The sequence below is a fragment of the Rhinatrema bivittatum genome, chromosome 2, assembly GCF_901001135.1.
Source record: "Rhinatrema bivittatum chromosome 2, aRhiBiv1.1, whole genome shotgun sequence".
NCBI classification, from domain to species: domain Eukaryota; kingdom Metazoa; phylum Chordata; class Amphibia; order Gymnophiona; family Rhinatrematidae; genus Rhinatrema; species Rhinatrema bivittatum.
In genome coordinates, this window is record NC_042616.1 from 59,211,388 (window position 1) to 59,234,119 (window position 22,732).

At 45.3% G+C, this 22,732-nt stretch overlaps 1 protein-coding gene across 4 annotated transcripts in view; it reads left to right on the plus strand.

Annotated features, from left to right (window-relative positions):
• The window catches only part of NBEAL2 (neurobeachin like 2), a 528,491-nt gene that overhangs the window by 164,081 nt on the left and 341,678 nt on the right, over positions 1–22,732 (plus strand). For 2 of the 4 annotated variants that reach the window (XM_029588229.1, XM_029588230.1), the window contains exon 1: positions 20,850–21,077. The exons of 1 other annotated variant lie outside the window; for it this stretch is intronic. In XM_029588229.1, the coding sequence (XP_029444089.1) occupies positions 20,940–21,077 (138 nt within the window). In that variant the 5' untranslated portion in view covers positions 20,850–20,939. Of the gene's footprint in view, positions 1–20,848; positions 21,078–22,732 lie in introns of those variants that run through there. One more of the 4 variants, XM_029588232.1, reaches the window with a different exon arrangement.

Below are 22,732 nucleotides of genomic sequence, written 5' to 3' on the forward strand. Positions count from 1 at the left end.
AAAAAGGGGAGGAGGTAGGTGGAAAGCTGAAGAGAGGGGAAGGAGTAATTGGCCATGGATGGAAGTGAAAAATTGAGATAAAGATAAGGGAGTGTGAGCCCCGATGGGCAGTTTTTTGCCTCTCACCAGCAGATAGACTTGGTCGGTCCCCTAGGACTATCTGGTTAGTTCTTCTAGCTCTATGGCTCACACTTCCTGATAGCGACCATCTTGTTCCTGTCTTCACGCACACAAAAATGTTGCCAAGCTTCCAGTGTGTAGGTTACCAGAGCTTGGCCATAAATTTTGTGGTGTGATATTGGTCCTTGACCTCCAGCTTCATCGTTAAGAGTCTTGCTTCCAGAGTTTGTCTCGCTATGCTTGATTTCCAGTCTTCCTGTTTGGTTCTTTGTTGCCCCGGTCTGTACTCTTGTGCTTCCGGTTCTCCTGCAGAGGTCTTACACTGCTTCTGTGGTCGCCTTCTTGTCTCCAGGTTGGACCTTCGTTACCATTAGTGTGCGCCTTTGTGTTTCCTGTTTCTCTTGTTTAAAGTCCTGCTATCCGCCAGCACCCAAGAGGAAGGCGGCTGACGCGGGCAGAAGATGTCTGTCTCTGCTCTTGTTAGAACCCACCATGCTCGCCCTGCCCGTAAGCCACCTGCTCTTGGCTTCAGGGACATTCCTCTGGCCGATTACATTGTCACAGGGAGGACTCCTTTGATCACTGTGAGAGGGATGAGAGGGGCTCTGGTTTCTGCAGGTTCTGCAGTACTTCTCCTGCGCCGCCTTCTGACGAATAAGACTTCATTCCCTTCCAACCAGCCGATGGCTCTGGGACAGGAATAAACAGCCGTAAAACCCCACCGTTGACTGACTAGAAGTAGAATGGAGTTTTGTTTGAGCCATGTTTTAACTTTTAGATATTTTCTCCTCAGATGTTCCTTGGTCACTTTTCTATTTATCTTGTGTGAATTAGCTATAAAAGTTCAGGCAGCCTGTGTTCTGTTTTGCTGAACGGGCGAGGGTAGATGTGCAAGAGGCATTATAGGGCATGCTTTCCAGCTAAATGTATCCTTCCTTCAGACTTCACACCATTTATTTCGTACTATGTTACAAATCCTCTGGTTTCTTCTGTGATCCTCCCTTGCACAGACTCTCCACTCACTTCGTTCTATCGGATAAGTCATGTGCAGGTTTCAAACTAGTTTTCCTTTTTTTTTTTTAAACCCAGAGATACCAAGCATTGCAGTAACCTGCAAATTCTTCAAGCTTCTAATATTTTCAATTTCAACATTTTTTGTACTTTGCTGATACAATGTCTTTAGCACTGGAGGGTTCTGTCTCATGTGTTGGAGTCTTGAGCAAAACCAACCGATTGCCACCAGCGGTCCTGAAAATTGTTACATTTGCAATTGGGAGTGCAGAATAAGCCTCTCTGGAGATGTTTGGCCTGCATTTCTTAGACCGACCACTAGATGTCACTGTGAGAGCAATGCATGCCCAGCCATGAGCAGTCCAATGTTTAGCATGCTCTAGATATGAGGCACTTGGTGACTGGCTTCTGATTACAAGCAAAAAAAACAAAACAAAAACCTAACACATCAGAAGGATGTTGAAGGTAATAACATATCATTCCACAGTAAAATCCAAATATATTAACTATTTATTATCTCCAGAAATTACAAACACGAAATAGATCTATTTTTTTAAATTACAAAATAGATGTAACTTGCAGATTGTATGCTCTGGAAGAGGATAATCAATTAAGAGATCCATTTACAATGTACATGTGAAATGTTTTCTTAGCTTTATTTGTCTGGGCTCCTACTGATCTCCTGCATGAATAAAAGATGGCCATTGGGTGGTTCTGGCTCCTCCTATCAGCAGGAGAGAGCGCTCCTGAATGAGCTTCTGCTTATAATGTGTGCACAGAATTAATATTTGTCAAGTGAATACTTAGCTTACCTTACTATGAGGCTGATTGCTCATATGAAGACGGTTACCATTCTGAACAGTTCCTACACTGCCATTGACTTTGTCACCACCCTCATAAATAGAAAAATTGCTCATGCTAAATAACTGAAAATGGCAAAATCCCACAAGGAATGAGTCAGCAGACTGAGAATTAATTTGTACGCCAATACACATAGCACTGTGGTCGTCTAGTCAAGTAAGGGCCTTATTTACTAAGCTTTTTTTCCCATAGACACAGAATGGGAGAAAAGGCTTATGTCCTTATGTAAATAAGTTTCTCAGTTACATCCTTAGCTGAACACAAGTCATCTTTCCATTTTGCCGCAAGATGCATCTTAAAATTTCACACTTTTTTTTTTTTAATAAAGGGTATACACCTTGTCTCACGCCCACTCCCTGATTTTAAAACTCTCTTCCCCTGAGTCTATGCCTCTTTTGTCCATACTACATTCCTATTTCACATGTATCTGTGCAATACCTACTTGAGGTTTTTGATGCAGAACTGCACGTCAGCACCCCCGGAGTAGTTAAGTAGGAAGAGCTCTCAAAGACATAAAAATTCCACGGCAGAGATAAAAAAAACCCCACAGTAAGCCCCATCCTTTTTTTATTTGTTTGTTTTACCTGCCAGCTGAATTATCTGAAACCCTTTTTCCTAGTATCCATTCTTTTAAAGCTTGGGGTGTGGGTGGGGGGCCTTCTGACAGCCTTATAACGTATATCTGGCTGTGAGCCTAATACGCAAAAGAGGGCCGAGCACCTCAATAGAGGTCCCTGTTAGATGCTAAAGCTGGGCCTTACATTTAGCACGTAAAGGACCCTAAACTTTTTTCCTGAACTTTTAACTTTAGGTGTCTTAAACTGAGCCGCATAAGTGTAAACCAGGTATAGGGACAGGTAAGGTGCTTAAGTTATATGCCCAGCGCTGGAAATTGGCACTGAAGGCCTTAACTTCATTTCCTCACCACCCTCCCCCGCCTTTTTAAGGTGCTTATATTTAGGCCCCTTCTGATTCAAGGCTCCCAAATTTAGGTGCTCAGGGCAGGCAAATTGTTTATTTCAAAAGTCTAGATCCCTAACGTTTGAATATCTGGCTCAGCGATGATGGCTTTTTTTTTTTTTTTTAGACTCGTTCTTCAGGTAACTATAGTACAGGGATTCAGACAGGGTGTTAAACCAGGCCCAGGTTTAGATATAGACAACACAGACCACTGCCAAATGCATCAAGTATCTAAGTTCCTGCTTGCTTTAGGTCCCTACTCTGGCACTGGTCTGAAGGGGTCCTGCAATGGAACTCACCATTCCCCTCCCCCACCATCCCCAAACTCCACTCTCCGGGCCTGCCTATGGGCTCCAAAATCGTAAAGACAGGCAGCCCTGTGTGGAACGAAACAGAATCCAGTTGGCAGGGATGGCTGCATAAGCAGTCTCACTATAACTAATTTCCTCTCTGTTCCCCATCCTTTTTAACTCATCTCGCCTAGGGGCCAATGCAATACAATGCGCTCACATGAGCGCATTGTTTAACCCGCTGTCGGACGCGGGTTAAATAGGCGCTAATCCACCCCCTAATGCAATAGGGGGATTAGCGCCTATTTAACGCGCGTCAAACGCGGAGTGAATGAGTTGGCGCTCATCACATGCAAATGCACGTGAATGAGGCTATTACTCATTCATTCCGCAGGCATGAATAGCTGAGCGCATGTAGAAGTACAGAAAAGCAGAAAAAACTGCTTTTCAGTACTTCAATAAAAAAAAAAAACCAAAACCTCGGCAGACCGAGTTTTTTATTTATTTATTTATTTAAAACTTTTTATATATCGACATTCATATGCATATCACATCGGTTCACAAGCAACAAGGGGCATAATAACTTAAACTGAGAAGTGAAAAATAAAGTTACATGTAACAGGGCTATGAAAGGAACAAGAGGGGATGAGGCGAGAAAATAAAAGGGTCACGATGACCTAGGACAGTCGTTAAGGAGAGTTTACCGGCATCGGTCTTCATAACCGGCAGCCACCGCGGGGTCGCGTTAGCAAGGAGGCATTAAGGTCACGCAAGCGACCCTGGCGCCTCCTTGCTAGCGTGACTCCCTAATTTGCATACTGCATGGCGCCGCCCCCCCCTTGCAGACGCCATGCGTGCGCTAAGAAAGCGGGCGCTGAAAAGTCAGCACCCACGTTCTGCAAAATGTATTGCATCGTCCCCCTAGTCTTTTGCACGCAGAAGTGACTCCTAAGGCTTCACTGTCCAAAGGGCTGTTCCATTCTGTGCAGGGAGAAAAAGCACCTGTGAAAGTGGAGTCCAGTATGTACATGCAGACTGGATGCAACGAATGCGTTTCTGCCACCACCTCGTGAAACTTTGCCTGCATTTGTTGCTAAAGTGATCCAAAAGTAGTGAGTAAAAGTTGTCTATTATTTAGATTCATCACCCACCTTGCTCAACAAGTAATTCACTCCGGGCGGGGTACAGCCTATTGGGATAACAGTAATTTACAACAGACAAACTGTACAGTACGGGCCACTGCCTGTGTGCTGATCTTGAAGATCTAGAGGTTCACTTGGAGGAGTGAAAATATCGCGAGATCATTTATTAATGATTCTTCTAGAGGCAGGGTTTCCCAAACGTGTGGTCCTCAGCACTCCAGCTCAGATCGGTTTTTCAGGATATGGACTGAATATTTGTGAGCTGTACCTGCATACCTTGGATCCAAACTCCAAATTAATTTCATGTTTTTTGCTTTGTTGAATAGCAGGCCTAGTTGAGAGTCCTGAGGAAAGCCTGGTGTAGAACACGTAGGAAGCAGCTGAGCATGATAAACCAATGTCTTTATACAATTTAATAGTACCAGTAGGACAATATCATAATTTTCTGCACAAAAGTCTTCTACTGGGACTCATATGCAAATAAGTGTAGCACAGAAACATAGAAATGATGGCAGAAAAGGACCAACGGTCTATCCAGTCAGCCCAGCAAGCTTATGGTAGTTTCTGCCGCGCCATACAAGTCAACCCCATACGTATCAGTTTCCTAGACCGTCAAAATCAGGGCCCTTGTTGTGTGCTGTTAAGTCCAATTCCCCGTCACTTCTTGCCGTTAAAGCAGAGAGCAAATGTTGGAGTTGCATCAAGAGTTTCAGGCTTATTGATAACTCCCGCATCTGCAAGTTCTTGGAGGAGAAGTCCATTACCTGCTATTAATTAAGTTGACTTAGAAAATAGCCACTGCTATTACTAGCAACGGTAACATGGAATAGACTTAGTTTTTGGGTACTTGCCAGGTTCTTATGGCCTGGATTGGCCACTGTTGGACACAGGATGCTGGGCTTGATGGACCCTTGGTCTGACCCAGTATGGCATGTTCTTATGTTCTTACCCCTATGCTTATTTATTTTCCCAGACCGCAAAATTCAATATCCTTGTTGGTTGCTGTCTGAATCTAATCCCCCTTTTCCCCTTATTGTTAAAGCAGGGAGTAATAATGGAGTTGCAACAACTGTATGAAGGCTTATTGGTTAAGGGTAGTAACCGCCACACCAACAAGTTACCCCCAAGCAGAAGCTTTCTTACAAAAAATTCTGATGGACAACTTTCTAAAAAAAGATAGCTGCATCTCAAGGACTACTGTTATCCTTTTTGCAAAAAACGGCCTGCGAAGGCGCTTTTGAGTGTATTTTAGCCCTGTAAACTTAGTTAATGAGCTGCTTTGCATGATTTTGCATTGCAGCAGTTCATTAACTTATTTATGCATAAACTTTTATAAGAGTAAACTTTCATGCATAGGTTTATTACATATTAAGCCAAAAAATTTAGCAAAGTTTGCTTTGTGCATAAAAAGGGAAATTTATGTGACCAACCCAGCTTTTTAATATTATTTAAATTTATCATTTGCTTAATGACATAAGCTTCTCTAAGCAAAGTACAATACAATCAAACAATAATAGCTGTGCAAGTTGCTCTTTTTATGCATGAAGCGGATTTTGTGAAACCTAGCATTCTTGAGTACTTCGGCCTCTAGGTTATCAAGCCAGTTCTGGAGAAACCTAGCTTGAAAGCTGGCTGGAGATGCCAAGCTTTCTCTTCCTCAGCTCTTCCACTGGTCTCTAGAAGGATCTTTTTTGTTTCCTGACAGACAGAGCTGGTTGGTCATGCAAAGCCTTCTTTGCAGTGTGTTTGATGCAAACCTCATCTGAATCTCAACAAAATGGAGACCATCTGGATACAAAACATGAACAGGCAGGCCCCTGACTTAAAAATCCCATTCAGAACCTATGCGATCTCATTAAAAATGAAGGTGAAAAGCCTCAGAGTCTTGCTGGACTCAGAACTAACCATGCTCCTACAAATCTGGGCAACATTAAAGAACTGCCACTTTCAATAATGTAAATTGAGGAGACCCTATCCTCTCATTGAGAAGATGAACCTAGTCACAGCAATCCGTGCTGTGGTAACCACATGGTTGGATTACTGCAATGCATATAAGAGATTAATAGAGAGAGGTCCTTTACATACGCCAGTCAACACAATACTCTACTGAATGACTGAGAGGGATGCAAGCTGCATAACCATATCACACTTGTCTTGCATAAACCACACTGGCTACTTCTCCCCTACGGAACCAAATTCAAAACCCTGGCACTGATTTTCAAGGCTCTAAAAGGAAACAGACCTCGATACCTGAGCGAGACGCTGACTTTCTACAAGCCATCCCGACCTCTAAGATCCTCACTTGGAGCCTCCATAACTCTTGTCAACAAAAGAAATCGAAAGAACTGATACCCCCTCAATAAACTTTCTTGTGGGCCAGCTCTACGGAAATCTCTCCCAGAAGAGCTTCGCCAAATGCATGACTGCTCTCAGTTCAGGAAGCAAGTAAATGCCCATCTCTTCCACCAGGCCTTTGATGCCAGAGCAGTTACTCCTGGGGGAATTCTGCAAACTTTATATTGGTTAAAATAACACAGTTTACATGACAGTCTTTAAGTAATTACATTTGAAATTAATACTGAAAAAAGTGATTACTTAGAGCATCAGAATTGTAAATATTTTGAGCAGAATTTCCCTAGAAATTCAGTGTAAGAGTGTCTCTTCCACTTGCTCTCCCTACTCCACTGCCACTTTGCCCTCTCAGGCCCCAACTCCTCCACCTGCCAGTATCTCTCCCTTCCACCTCTAGGCTCAGCCCCTTCCACTCTATCGCCACTCCCAGAGTTTGACCCCCGTTCTCAGTACTGCCCCTCACACAGGCTCCCTCTGTCTCTCCCTCTCTCACACACATGCTCCCCTCTCTCTAATACACATACACATACCCTCATACAGGGCCCTCTTTCTTGCATAAACACCCACACACAAGCTCCCTTTCTCTCTCACACATACATCCTCACACAGGCTATGTATTTCTCTCTCTCACGCACCCCTTCACACAGGCTCTGTGTCACACATACACAATCCCTTCACACAGGCTAGTACCCTCACACACGATCCCTTTTTCATACACACGCGCTCCCAATCTCTCACACACATACATACTCCTTCACAATCTCCTCCTATTGGCTCCCTCTCTCTGGCATCCCCCCCCCTCCCTGCTCTCTCACCTCCCATGCTCTCTCTCTCTCATACCCTCCTGCTCACCCTTCTGCTCTCTCACCCTCCCCGCCCCTCTCCCTGCTCTCACCCTCCCTTTTCTCATACCCCTCTCCCTTTCCTCTCACACACACACACATTCACTCTCACCGGGGCCTTTATCTCCACCGTGAGTGGAGCACACTCGCGGTGAAGATCCCTATGTGCATTAGAATTAAACGGGCTACAAGAAACTGCCCGACACCATTCTGAGTGCTTTGAATGTGCTGCTGCAAACTGGTGTTCTACTGAGCTGTTTATTAATTTCAAGTTTCGTCCTTACTGTTCACCTTTTTCCATCTAAAATTAAGCTGCTACATCCACTGGTCTCTGAGTGCGTGCTACCATCTCATACATTGTACCCCCCTCAGGTGAATTTTTTATTCATCCAAGGTGGATAATAAGTTCACATAACTAAATAGATGCCTTTTCACTTCTCCACTTCCTTGTGCTGTCCTTGAGTGGAAAGGAAATCCGTTTCTTTTATTGTGGTGAAATAGAATTGTTGCATCATCTTCAGAGAGGGGGGAGATGAAATAAATTAATAGAGAATGGGCCTGGTCATTATTACACTGGGTAGAGGGGGTTTTACCAGTTCCCTGCAGATAGTAGGCTCTGCATTTCTTAACACTGGAGATGTTTCTTGTGTCAGTTTTATTTCTGTCTCTGTTGTGCCTTCCATTTTGTGCACTGTTAGGGCAACCTGGTTGATTTTTAAGTAAGTGTGCCTTTTGGTTTATATCGTGCCTTTCATCTAAGGCAGATCCTCATGCACTCTTAAGAAACACAGGTGCAGCCATCCCTGGAGTGGATGGCCTGGTCTTTTGGACATCCTGCATATGAATTTTCTCTCGGTATATGCTTCGTCATGTCATATGTATCCATAGTATTTTCATCTCCTGCCTACCTTTCTTGAAATCTGTGACTGAACTCTTAAATTCTGGAGAGGGGGAAATTTCTGGAGGAGGATGAGTTTTGTGCAAGGGCTGAAAGCACAGATCCTTAAAACAGATTCTCCTGGCCCGCACCAGCTGCTAGGTGCTGGCCAAAGAGGAACGTCAGCCTGCCCCCCCCCCTCCAACTCACTCTTCCTGGAAGGGGGTGGGAGCGGGGAGAGACACCTACTGCAGCTGGATTGATCCACAGGAAGGGTCTGGCTCACATCCAGAGTCCCCGCTTGCCCCCTTGAGGTGGATAAACCCAGGAAGCAAAGGAGCAGCTTGCATATCTCTGTGTGTAAATGAGAAGAAAAGGGGTGTTGGCCAGCAACTCGTGTGGGGCTTGCCTGCCCAGCAGGGTGGATGAGAAGACCGTGATTGATTGGAGTTGTCGTGACTTCTACATTGTGGGCTTGTATTTTATCAGACTGTAGTTTCACCGATGCTGCCGTGCATGGATGCCACAACATTTTCTGCAGATGCACATAGAGGGGGAAAGCAATAAGACGCCCGCTCAAAACGGGTGCTCGTATCGAGCGCCTGATGTCATAACGCACGTGCAGCCATAATCTCCTGTGTGCCCAATGCAATATGTAAATCGGGGGAGCGGAAAACAAGGGCACGCTAAGACAGAATTGTGCATCTCTGGTGCTCAAAAGTTTATCGCATCGGGAGCCCGCAGTTGTAACGGGTGATCAGTATGAGCATCCATCTGACCTCGCTTCTTTTTGATTGTTTTGCTGAGGTGCTGAAGTTCATTTATTTATTTATTTATTTAAAGAGTCTTCTATACCGATGTTAGTTGAAACATCACCTCGGTTTACATGGACAAAAGCAACGGAAATTACAAGTAACAGGGGAAGGGTAAGGGGTACAAAAAAACCAATAGGAGAGCAGAGAAGCATAGGAACAAACAACAAGTGAACTATAATGTCAAAAGAACAAGGTCATAGTCAAATTCAGGTCATGATCCATCACAATTCAATATTCATCAAGGGTGTTGGGGAAAGGCTTGTTTGAATAGCCAGGTTTTGAGCTGGGCTCTGAATTTGGTGATGCAAGGTTCAAGTCTGAGGGTTGGGAGTGAGTTCCAGTGCATAGGTCCAGCAATGGAGAGCGCCCGATCCCTTGTAGCTGTGAGGTGTGCTTTCTTTAGGGATGGCACATGGAGGGACCCTTTGTTAGTGGTCCTTGTCGGTTGATTCGAGCAGGCAAATTGGAGGGGATCTACCAGCCAGTTAGAGTGATGGGAATATAAGGCTTTATGGATAATGGTCAGGGATTTAAAGAGGATGCGGGAGGGAATAGGGAGCCAGTGTAGGTCCTTCAGTATAGGGGAAATATGGTCGTATTTGTGAGCGTTGGAGAGGGTTCTGGCTACAGTGTTCTGGTGCATTTGGAGGGGCTTTAAGGAGGAGTAGGGTAGGCCAAGTAAGAGGGAGTTACAGTTCATCTCATCAGGTGTCCGTTGCTGCGGGCGTCTGAATTGCTGCGGCCATAAGAAAGGTGCACTTCCTTTTGATCAAATCAACATACATATATTTTTCTCTACCGCAAGCAGTAAACTCAAAGAGTCCGAATGATATTGAGGAAGATGAGGACACATTTTTCGCAACACGGAGGTTTATTATTTTTTGTTTCCCATGAGCCCTTGACTGGAGTTAACTTTACTCCACCTCCGGAACTGGAGATAAATTCCCTGTATTAGAAAATGGATGTCAGACACGCAGCCTTTGGGCTTGCTATTCTGCACTGAAGGGTAATAGTAAATGTTTTCATCTACGTGGAATTTACATGCGTTGGGTGCTATTAGGTATGCGTTTGTTAGGGCGCCTGTTTTGCGCAGTCTAATCTCCTTACTGCATCGGATGCTATTCTTCAGCATCCGGAATGTGCACCCAACTGAGAGTAATTCTGTGCGCTAGGCTGGGTGCCCCTTATTGCACTGGCCCCATAGTGTTGTCAGGGAACCATAATAATTCAGGTACTGAAACCCCCTCTTGGCCCCTGTCTATAATGTCAGCCATTAAATGAATATAAAATATTTGAGGAATACCAATAGTATCAGATCAAAATGTGTTCACAATGGCGTAATCTACAGGCTCTTGACCCAGAAAGCAACAGGGAAGTTGATCTATCGAAGCCGTGAAGTGAACAAAGAAGGAGATAGATTGAAATTAGTTATGAGCAACAAATCATGGGTGTGCAATAAAAAAAAATAATAAAATAAAAAATGTTAGCATTTACAATTGTTAATTAAAAAATCTAATGGAATTCTAAATAAATAATAATAGTATCTATACAAACAATAAAGTACTTAATTATAATGGCTCTTTTATTGTTGATAGTATCAATTTAAGGCAATACACAAACCATCATAGTCACGTCTCTAGACATTAAATCTATAATATTATATTATCCTAAATAAAATTTTTTTAAACTTTAACCACAGTTCTAAAAAGTTTTTTTGAGATTAAGGCTACTTATCTTTGTTTTTAATGTTATTTAAACCACTCTCTTCAAAAACAAATGCTCAGTACACATCCCGACTTTGCCAATGTTTCGACATATTCTCACCCATTCTTCAGGGGTATTTCATTAACTCTTCACAAATGGCCACTCTCAGCTCAATGCAATACATCAAAAAATGGTGGAAAGCAATGTAGGCCAGCAATCCTCTACGTAAAAGCCAGGAGGTGCTGTTGCATGGCCCAGTGCCCATAGCTGCAGTAACTATGTTGACAGAAGTTGCAAAGGTGAGTTTAAGGATTCCAGGAATTGCTTTTTGTAGTGAGAGTTTTCTCTTCTCAGCTAGATAAATGCCGGTGTCCCTTTTTCCTCACGCACCATAAAGAACAGGCTTGCCTCTCCTCATTGGAGACTGTCAAAGATGTTTGTAGGAGAAATCCTTCCCTATGACATTGCACCAAGAATGAAACTGGACAATTTTAGATGGGCCTTCTGGTCCTCCTCTGCCACATGATATTCTAAGTTTCAATACCTTTCTGATATTCTGTCCCTGCTGCGTATTTCCTCTGTGGGCAACCTAAACAGATAAGTTTAACTCAGTCTTTACTTTGCGGACATAGGAGGCTGCTGCTTCAGCTCCAAACTTTATTAATGCGTAAATCAAGTAAACAGTTTTACCGTACATAAATGTAAGAAAATAGCTGGGTCACCACAAGTAAAGGTAGGTAAAAGGAGGATTCACTTCTGGAGGGCTAAGGCAGAGACTGACTGCAGCTGACTCCACACTGGAGGAAAAACTCCCAGGATTCCCTGCTGTCAAGTCAGAAGTTAACCATTTAAAGCCAACTGCAGATTGAATGTAGCAGAAGCAGCGAATGTGCAGATTGACTACCAGAAATAGTAAAAAAAGAAACTATGCAGAGTAAAAGCTTAAACAATAGTACTAGCAAACAGAAACAGAAAAAGTTACTGTGGAAGCAGGAGAACAGTAAAGAAACAGGAAGGCACCTGTGGGGACAGGACATCTAATGATTCTTTAATGGTACATGGAAATCTTTTGAGTTCTTTGGCATGACGATGTAAGGATTGCTTACTGTGATGGAATGAACACTAGATTATAACATCACTGTATTATTGCAGTAGGTGGGATTAAATCCTTTGCAGTACATTTGCCTCTTGAGTTATTTCGCAGAGGCTATCGAGCTGCATTCCCATTGTCTCACTGGACAGGCAAGTTAACATGAGCGCAAGTCTGTTTCATGCGGCATGGCACCGTGTCAGAGCACGGTGCCTCAGATCTGGACATGCACGTTCAATTCCTCCATCTTCGTCCAAGTGCCTTGAAGGAGTAACTCCACCTCCCTGCCCTCGATCTTCCATCAGGGAAGGACTCCGGTAATCCTGTGAACTATTTCAGTTTATATGATGTCCTACTCCTAAAAGGAGCCAGGGCCGCTCACAACATCAAAATGCATCAAGGAATAATAAATACAATAGCATGTAAATATAATAGCTTAAAACTCCATAGCTATTCCCTCCTCACCCCTTCTCTCACAAGGGGTTAGGATAGCTAATAGCCAAATAATATTCCCACCCAAATCCTTATCCCCTCCCAAAAAAACAAACAAACACCCTACCCTCTTGGTCATTCCTGAAGGAGCAATCTCCCTTGAAATTGCTCCTTCAGGACCCCCCCCCCCCCTCGCCCCACAAGAGGTCAACCTGCAGTGATATAGGCAGGAGGGAGCAGGGGCCAACACTCACGGAGGCCGGCAGGAGCAGCAACCATTCATTCCAATGGAAGATGTCTCCGGAAGAAGGAGGAGAAGGGAGAACAAAGATAGCAAAAATGTCTCACCCCTTGGTATCATCTTCATCTCGTAGTATCTTCTGACTCGCTCCATGCTGAGGGCACTGATGATTATGTGTACACCAGTTGAAGCCTACAAAAAAAAAAAAAATCACAGAAGTGAATTTGAAAAATATTTTGTCTCGCATTGGTTCTTGTCTCCTCACTGAATCAGATGAGATGTCCAGCCCTGCACTCTTTCTCTCTCCCACTCCTCCTGGGGAGGATCCCCTGCCGACCGTGTGACAGTTTTGCACTGCTAACAGCTGCCACACTGACCTTATGTTGGCTTTTTTAGATCATGTCATATTGTTTAAAAAAAAAAAAAATCCATCAAGGGCCGATTTTTGAATCACCCCCCCGAGTGCCTAGGATCACCGACTAAAATTTAGTCGGTAATCCTGGGCAAATTTTCTGTGGTAATAGTTTTAGGATGAAAACGATCATAAACCTTGGCAGCTAAACTTCGTAGCCAAGATTTAGGACTGGAGTTCGGCGGTTGCATTTAATTATTTGTTCAAGATCACACAGCAAACGACAGGTGGAGGAGGAACTGAGCGTTTGTGCTAACTTGCCTGTCTGCCGAGAACATGGGATGCTGCTTGATAACCCCAGGCAGTAACACTGAGAAATAACTCCTAGGCCAGACCAGTTTTGGTGGATGGAATCCTATCTCTACTGCAGTCATTTAGCTGCCTACTGCTGAAAATTGCTGCCAAATGGGAATGTCTCCAGGGCTAGCCATTTTTTTTTTTCATGCAGCTGAATTTAGCCACTGAGAGAGGGAAAATTCCCCTGTGGGAGCCAGCAGCCTATAATATTGGCCCATATTTTTAAATCTTTCTAAAGACACCTCAGCTATGTGTGCAGGGTGGCGGGAAATGTCCTAACCAAAGGTCTGCACAAACAAGTCGAGTTCCTTACTGGAATATAAACGATTATTTCACAGTTTATGGGGCAGTTTGACTTAAGAGGTGGTATAACCTGCTAGCACAGTAATATCAGAATTGCTGCCTTGGGGCTACCGATCAAGATACATTATGTATAGGTTTGGAATGGTATGTAGAGAGGGTTTATTTTTTGGTTGTTTTAAAGGTTCTACATTTACTGTTAGAGGTGCAGCTGGCAGGCCGTTCTCCTGACGTTTTAGCCGGCCATGGATTTTTGTGGGTCTGAAGATTTACCCGATTCTTATCGCATCCCGACTGGGAGAGCCTCGAAGAACAGTGTAAGACATATGCTGGGCATCATGGATGTGTGTCTTCATCGTCATGGCGACATAGCTTGCACCACTGAAGGAGAATCCCAAGGCACAAAGTCCGTGGAGGCTTCTCCCAAAACTAAAGGCCGCTTTTTTTTTGTTTTTTTTTCTGTGATCCACCATGTCAGCAAACTGATCAGTGAGAGGTGTATTATGGGTAATTTAATTTTCTAACCTAAAGCTAGAATCCTTGGCACTAGAGTTCAACACTGCCTCTGCCTTCTTCTCGGGGTTCATGTTCCCTTTGTTGGAAACCTGCTGCCTAAAACAGCAGCTGCTTCTCTCCCTGGCCCCATCCTGTTCTCCTCCCCATGATTTCCGCATGCATCTTAGGAAATAAAAGATCTCGATAGCAAAGCTTTTTTAATTTGCATGACTGGGTTTTTTTTCCTCCTTCTTGTTTGGATCGTGTTGCCCGTAAACCGATGAAGGATAAGTCTGCCCTAGTGTTGTGGCGTGGAACAGTAAACGAGGTGAGGTATCTGCGCTCTCAGCAGAGAAAGGAGGTCAGGAAGCAGGAGAAGGCAGAAGCAACCTGTCAGCAATTAAACGGGGCCACGCGTAAGTAGTGACTCACGTCTCCTCACAGGGCCTATCCTGTTGGTAACAGATTGTTGGTTTTAACAAAGCGGTCCTGCCGCCTACATTTTTTTTTTTTTTTTTTAGTATGTACAAGGTGGTACCATGCACTCTTATCTTATTTGGCAGACTGAGAGTAGAATAGGAAAAATGTGTAGAGAGAAATGAGGAAAAAGCAGAAAAACTAAACAAATACTGCTGTTCGGTGTTCACTGAAGAAGGGAGTGGAAAAGAACTGAAGCTGGTTGGCAAGGGTACATATGGGAATGGAGTAAATACCGCACGATATACAGAGAGGGTGCATGACCCTCAGAGAATTGTACAGAATGAAGAAGTTGTGATCTCCTGGGACATTGCTATTCCAACAGATCAAAAGCTCAATGTAAGAAAACTGGTTATTGTGTTAAAGTAAAGCACAAGAACTGCATTGCTGATAGAAATGAGTAATAAGTGACTATTCTGTGCAATGTATGGAGAGAGAAAATCCTCCTGTATCAAATGATGTAATCGGAAACCAAGAAAATGTGGCAGAAAGATACAGAAAGAGTCGCAATTGTGTTGGGTGCCACTGGCGTGATTAAAAAGAATTTCCGGGCACCTCTAAACATGCTGCCCTTGAATATAACACCTTATTTAGTCCAGAAGGAAGCTCTCTTTGGCACAATGCAAGTGATAAGAAGGGCATTAGCAGTGAATTTGGGAAATGGAGATTATACTCAATATACCTTGGCTTATTTCATGAAGTTTATTCCTGTCAAGGTTTGCGCAAAATCAGTCCATTTGGAGACATTACCCTGAGAGTGTTTGGATGGAACTAACACAGCTGAGAATGGACAAAGCCATTGGGACTGGATGGGATGCATCCAAGAATATTACGGGAGCTCAGAGAGGTGCTGTGCTGTTGGGCTCATTGAAAGATTTGTTGAAATGATCCTGTGCAGATCAAGATGGGTGGACGTTGTTTCTTCATGAAAGTGATACGAGAGGAGGCTGGAAACTACAGTCTGGTTAGTCTAACCTCAGTGATAGGAAAATTAATGGAGACATTAGTGAAGGAAAGGATAGTGAAGTATCTACAATCTAGCAGCATAGTTTTAACCAGAGGAAGTGCCAGTCAAAGGAATCTTAATGGATTTTTTCAGTTGGGTGACTAGAGAATTAGATCAAGAGCGTGTACAGGATGTACTTGACTTGGATTTCAGCAAGGTTTTGGATACTTTCCTATGTTAAGAGGCTCATGAATAAAATGAGCAGCCTCAGGATGGGTCCCAAGGTGGTGGACTGGGTTAGAAACTGGTTGAGTGATTAGACAAGAGAGAGTGGTTGTAAAAGGGATTCACTCGGAGAGGAGAGAAATGGTTACTGAAGTGCCTCGGGGATCGGTCCTGGGGCCAGTAATGTTTGATATCTTAGTGACATTGCAGAGAGTTAAAAAATGAAGAGTGCCATTTTTGCAGATGATTCAAAAATCTGCAACAGAGTGGTAACCCCTGCGGGAGTAGATAGAATGAGAAGTGATCTAAAAAAGCTTGAGGTCAAATGCTTGGCATTTAAGATTCAGCGCAAACAAGTGCAAAGTCATGCATTTGGATTGCAGAAATCTGAGGGAGTGGAACACGTTGAGAGGTGAAGAGCTGATGTGCACTGCCCAGGAGAAAAACCTCGACCTGATAGTGTCTGATGATCTCAAGTTAGCAAAGCAGTGTGATAAGGCAGGGGTCAGTCCAGGAAGATGCCAGGAGCAGCATAACCAGCACAAAAAAAAAGGAGGAAATAATGCTTTTGTACAGGTGGTTGGTGAGGCCTCACCTGCAATACTGTGCTCAGTTCTTGAGACCAAACATCAGAAAGGATAGAGAGAGCTGGCAGTTCAGAGAGATGCAACCAAAATGGTGTGGCGTCTACACCGCAGCACACGAGATGAAACTGAAGGACCTTAACAACTGCCTGTCTGAACCAATTTCAACAGATTTCCTCATGAGTAACAAATCAAAGAACCAAAACCTGGGGTCCAGCTCTCCTGGACTTCCTCCTCTGCAGTAAGTGGCAGTGTGAGTGACCAGCGGGCACGTCTCCACCTCCTGAGTTTCTCAGAGAGGTTTTTCCAACTCTTAATAGCTGTAGGTCTTTAGCTTTGAGGAATCGAGGATAAAGCCGGTGATACTGACCAGGTGCAGGCTGTGGCATTGCAGTTGGTAGGGAGCATGGTAGGACTTCGATGGACCTTCCCATCTTTATCTGCAATTGCTCTCAGGTCCTCTTATTTTTTTGACAGCTTATTTCATTGTAGTCCACGGTTTCCCTTCTTTTTTTTTCTGTTTACTCATCACCCAAGACGACATGCCTGAGCGACACACGTCAGTGCCTTCGTCGGCTGAGATGTGTACCCCCTGTGCCGGTCCTTCGGTTAGCAGGGATCCCTGCAGTGGCAGCAGCCATGGTCCCTACCCCCTTCTCTGGGATCGAGCTGGTCCCCTCCCTGGCTGGCCTGACCCCTAGCTGCTTCCATGGGTCGGGAGACTGGAATACAAAGCTGCCTGTGCTGCAGCCTGGGCCACAGCTCTCCAAGCTGACTGCTGCCGTATCCAATGAACTGATTGATGACGTGTGCATGTTGGACATTTTTTTATTATTATATTTTTGTTTTAAGTTGTTGACCAGGCAAAAATCAGGTCAAGGCAAATACTTTGTTTTCAACTGGCGGGAGAGGGGAGGTCCTCAGACGTATATGGTAATAGGTCAGAGGGCGATGTCATTGACGTTTCTGGAGACGTGTGATGCAGTTTGGGCGGGGATTATCCATCTGTGAGTGTCGTAATTGGAGTTATGGGGAGCCGAAGCATGCGTTAGATTAGCTAGGGGTTACGCTTACCATCCAGAGACTGGAATGCCAAGTTATTTGGCAGAATGGTGAGGGGCCACAGGTGTACTGGCCAGTCTAAGCACACTGTGGTGGTTTTGACTCTGAAACTTGCGTGCTTATTTATTTATAAATTGCCAGCACTTCTGTTCTAGGTGGTTTACAATAATTAAGCAAACGTAAGCAATATAAAATACATCAAACAAGTTCTCAAAAATTCTCCCACATAGACATGTCACAAAATAGAACAAGCCACTACCATGTAAGTAACCCCATAAAAGGCCAGGCAAAACAAATTGTAACCGGCTCCAAAAGCCTCCACAGACAAATAAACCTTCAGCTGCTTTCTAAAAACTGTACACAAAGCCGGCCCTACCTGTGTTAAGGCCCGGTGGCGAGTCTCTTGCAATCATGTTTCCTTCACCCCTGGAACCGACAACAAAAAAGACCCTGCTGACCTCAAAGAGTGATTTAGGGCGATACCAAACGAGACCATTGTTTAAATACACTGGCTTATCCTGGTATAAAGCCCAATTAACCAGGGTCAAAGTTTAAAACTGTATACACTGTATAATCGAGAGCCGATGAAGAGCCGGCAACACGGGGAAAAAAATGGTCTATGAATGGACATCCTGAGACCAAACGTGCAACCGCTTTCAAAACCATTTACAAAGCCCTTAAATGACAACCAGGCAACCTGTTGTACAGAGCGTTGCAATTATTTTGAGGTAGTGCACACAAAAGCTTGGATAACTGTCTTAAAATTGGGCCTACCCAAAATAAATTTTGGGTAGGCCTAACTACTGCCACCCCTGCCTAACTACCACCTTAAATTGAGGCTGAAAATCAAAAGAGGAGTCAATGCACATCCTCAGATTCCTAACTGTATCAAAGATCATACTGCCGATTCCTCAACCTGCTCGTTTATTTTCTGCCTCTGGAAGGTGCGGGCAGGAAGCTGGGGAACGCTCTGACCAAGAGCGGGGGCACAGCTACTGCCAGGGCCGTTATTCATGTCCATCCCCCAGAGGTGGCTCGGTTATGCCTGCTACTCGGCGCTGCTTAGCACGTTTCCTCCAAGCGATGGTGGGATTCGTATGGACGTATCTGTACCTCTGCATGACGTAGTGTGGCGGCCGCGCAGCCCGTTTGGACATAACCCGTTGGCAGCCTCAGAACAAGATTTAGAGCGGTTATTTATGCAGCCAGACCTGGGTGTGTGCAACCATGGCCCAGGAATGCCCCCAAAACTGCCTTTATTTTATTTTTTTTTAATGGATAAATTTTGTGTGGGCAACGGTTTGCCAGTCAAAGTTAGCCATTGATGGGGGGGGGGGGGGGGGGTAATGGATTTCAAACATCAGGGTTTGTCCAGCTAAATCGAAAAGTTAGCTGGACAAACCCTTTGAACATAGACCTCATTGTATTCTGGAGAGGTGCGTTCACCTGCTGGACAGCAGGTGTAAAGCTTACTCTAAGAGAGTTAATCTTTTTAAGGACCAATTAACTATGGTTACCACATATGTGCCGGTAAACACAGAAACATAGAAATGACGGCAGAAAAAGACCAATCGGCCCATCCAGACTGCCCAGCAAGCTCCCACACTTATTTTCCCATACTTATCTGTTTCATCAACCACCAAGTTCAGGACCCTTGTTGGTAACTGTTTGATTCAAATTTCCTGCCACCCCCTGTCATTGATGCAGAGAATAATGTTGGAGTTGCATCAAAGGTGAGCATGAGGCTTAATGGTTAAAGGATAGTAACCACCACATCAAGCAAGTTACCCCAATGCTTGTTTACCCAGACTGCACAAATCAATGCCTTGTTGGTTGTTATCTGAATGCAAATCCTCTTTTCCACATTTCCCCTTGCCGTTGAAGCAGAGAGCAATGTTGGAGTTGCATTAACTATGCGAAGGCTTATTGAGACAGGGCAGTAATCACCAGCTAGTAGCCTCCACTCCAGTAATCCACCCCCATGGCTCTTCTCTTCATTCCCATCCTCTAGCCTTTATGGATCCACAGTGTTTATCCTATGTTAGTAGTCACCTTGACTTTTGTTAGGCTCAAAGCACAATGCTCAGCCCACATTCTGCTTTCCAGTGTAGTCCGAAGAGGTCTTGAATCCAGACCTGAGAGTTACGATTTCACCTACTACGCCGCCTCATCGTACCCGGACTATAACGCCTCCCCGCCAGCAGAGGTCTCCTCAGACCTCCGTTCCATGCTTTCCATGTTGGCTCCTTACTGTGCAGCCTGTGGTGCAGCCTCCTCCAGGAGTTCAGTGTGCCTGCTCTCCAGCCTTGCCAAGCTCCGACTCCTTGCCTGCACCACACCCAAGCCTCAGCCCTACCTAACCCTGCCTGTTCACTGCTGCAGTGTCTTCGCATTGAGTCTGCTTTGGCTCCTTGCCCTGACCCCTTCCTTGCTTTGTGGCTCCCATGCAGCGTCGCTTCTTGTAGCCTTGCGGCCTTCTTTAGGCCTTCCGCCTTGCCTCAACCTTAGCCTTGCGGCCTACTTAGGCTTTGTGGCCTACCTAGGTCTTTTCTAGTTCTGTGGTCTCTCTAGGCCTCCTATTCCTTCGAGCCTTTATGTTCGGTGCTCCTCATTCGTGTGTCCTGCCTCAGTTTGTGCTCTGCCCTAGTCCTTGTTCTCTGTCTGTCCTTAAGTCCAGTCCTTGCTTGCACTCACACCTCAGCTCTGGTCCTTGCCTGCATTCAAGATCCAGTTCCAGTCAAGCCTCGTCTAGCCAGCCCTGCACACCTGTTCAGCTCTTGTCTGGCCCTGCCATCTTGTAGTACTCCCAGGATGGTGTTCCCACTGCCCAGACCACCTGGTCCTAACGCTGAGTCTTCTCAGTGAACCATTGACTGGTACGGAGATGTTATCGCCAGGCTGGAATTCAGCTGTGGGTTCTTTATTTCTTTGCATGAAGAATGAAGTGCGAGGAGGAGAGGCTGTGTTTGTCCCCCGCAGGACTCGATTGGGCTTGGCGATGGACAGGTGGATATGCTCAGGAGGATGTCTTTAGGCCAATGTGCAGTTTGGATGCTTTTTTTTTTTCTTTCTTTCTTTCTTCTTAAGTGCTGGGCATGAGCGGCAAGCCGTACGCATAAAACGGTCTTCGTCGTGGTTTTTGATTGCACAGAAGAAGGAAGTGTTGTTCTCAGCTAATGTGACTTAGCATTTCCTGACTTTTTTTTTCTCTTCACTCTTGTCTTTTTTTTTTTTTTGCACAGCTTAGATGCTTTGTCTCCTCCTGTGTGTGTGTGTGTGTGTGTGTGCGTGTGTGTAGGGGTCGGAGTTCATTGGTCCTGGGTGCCTCCGGCTTTTGCCGTGGCATATCCTGGCGTGCACGTGACTGTGGTTTGGAGAGCCCTGGAGGGGGGCAGGCTTGATTCATGAATAGTGCTCTCTGGACTGGGTTAACCCCTCAGGGGCCCGCCGTCGCCGCTGCTACCACCACGACCTCTGGCCGTGCTCATCTGGCAATGGATCCGCCAGAGGGGTCGATGCAATTACCAGCAACTCGGTTTCAGGTAAGCGCTGCCAAAATGTTTTGCGTTGAGCAGCTTCGGCTCAAGGCGGTTCTTTAAAGTGATGGGTTACTACGTTCAGTCTCGGCCGATCAGCCCTCATTGAGCCTCTTGGTGTAACTGCCTCTTGCACGGATGCGTGCTCTGAAGCGAAGGGAAACTTGGATTTCATGGCAGGGTGAAACGGATATTTTATGACCTTCCTGAGAGTGTCTCTAATTGGACTGCTAATGCATTTAACTAATTGATTGACAATGTACATCTGTGTGTTTTGTGTAACAGGGTTGGGTTTGTTTTTTTTTGTGTGTAGTTTGTTGCTGATGAAAGACAAACTAAAGCGAACAGTTTGATTTCAGCTGGGTCTTGGAAGTAGTGCATGGCCATGCAGTGGGCTCAGACTGGATGCCAGTGGCAGAAGGACATGTCCTAAAGACTTCTGAATGTGTATGCAGAGGGAGAAAGAGAGAGCCCTGTGTGAGCACTGTTACTTTACAGTAGACAGATTAGTGTGAATAGGGTCTGCTTTCTTTTTTAAATTGGATTTTGCTTGCATAATAACACAGTAAATGTTGGTATATTTTGAGATGACTAAGCAAGGGCTTTCAGGTGAGGAGGGGTTGCACCTGAGTGGTGTCCGAAGCCAGCAATTTTTTTTTTTTTTTTTGTGCCAGGGCGATGCTGCTGAATGAGTTGCTGGCCCGGTTGGCTAGCAACCTGTTTCCTCTAGGTGTGGTGATTTCCTGCTGCCATTAGCACACCTCCAGTGGGTCGGTGGAGTGTAGAGGAGCATCGGTTTCCTTGCCCGCTGCTCAGCACAACAGCGTGAGGGATGTTCATGGAGCATGCAGTGGGGAGTGAGGGAGTGCAGGCTGGCAAAGGGGGAGAACTCAGAAGGGGAGGGGAGACATCGCGAAGGAAGAGGAGGAGGACCAGAGGCAGCGTGTGGCAAAGAGAAGGGTGTGAGACTCAGTATGGGAGGAGGTTGGGTGCGAGACACGCGGAAGGGAGAGACAGCAGAGGGAAGTGGACAAGAAGACACCATGGGGAGAAGAGGGATGAGAAAGGGGGCCAGAGTGACAATAGGGGCAGGGAGAACAGAGCTGCAAGGTAGCAAGAGGAGACTGTGCTCAGGCTTCCTGAAGGCGTCTGCAGAATTTGCTTAGTTTAGTTACCGATAATAGAAAATCCAAAGTAGGCACAAGACTGAGAAACCAGGTGCTGCAGACATCTGGACAGATGTCTGCAGCTGGAATGCATTTCTGTGAGAGTTGCCCCAGCATCTCGCGCATTCCCCTGCCACCCAGAGAAGCAGGAACCTGACCCAGGTCTGCAGCCTTGTAATACAGAGCACCAGACCCATAGGATAAACACATTTTTTAAAGATGTCACACAGCAGTGTTGCCTTCATGCAAGTGAAGAAGGGGAATGTACCATCCTGGTGAACTGCATTGGGCGTTCCTGGAAGCATGAGCACGTTTTTTCCGTCTGGGCCGGTGTTGTGATGACTTGTGTGGTCTCTGCGCTGGGGCTGGTTTTACACCTCCACCTCTGCACTGAAAAGGCCAAAGGGCAAATACCAGGCCCCATGGCAACTTTGCCCTCTGCCAGCGAGCGAGACCCAGGCGTACGGCAGAATATGCCAGCAGTGTGTCTGCCCT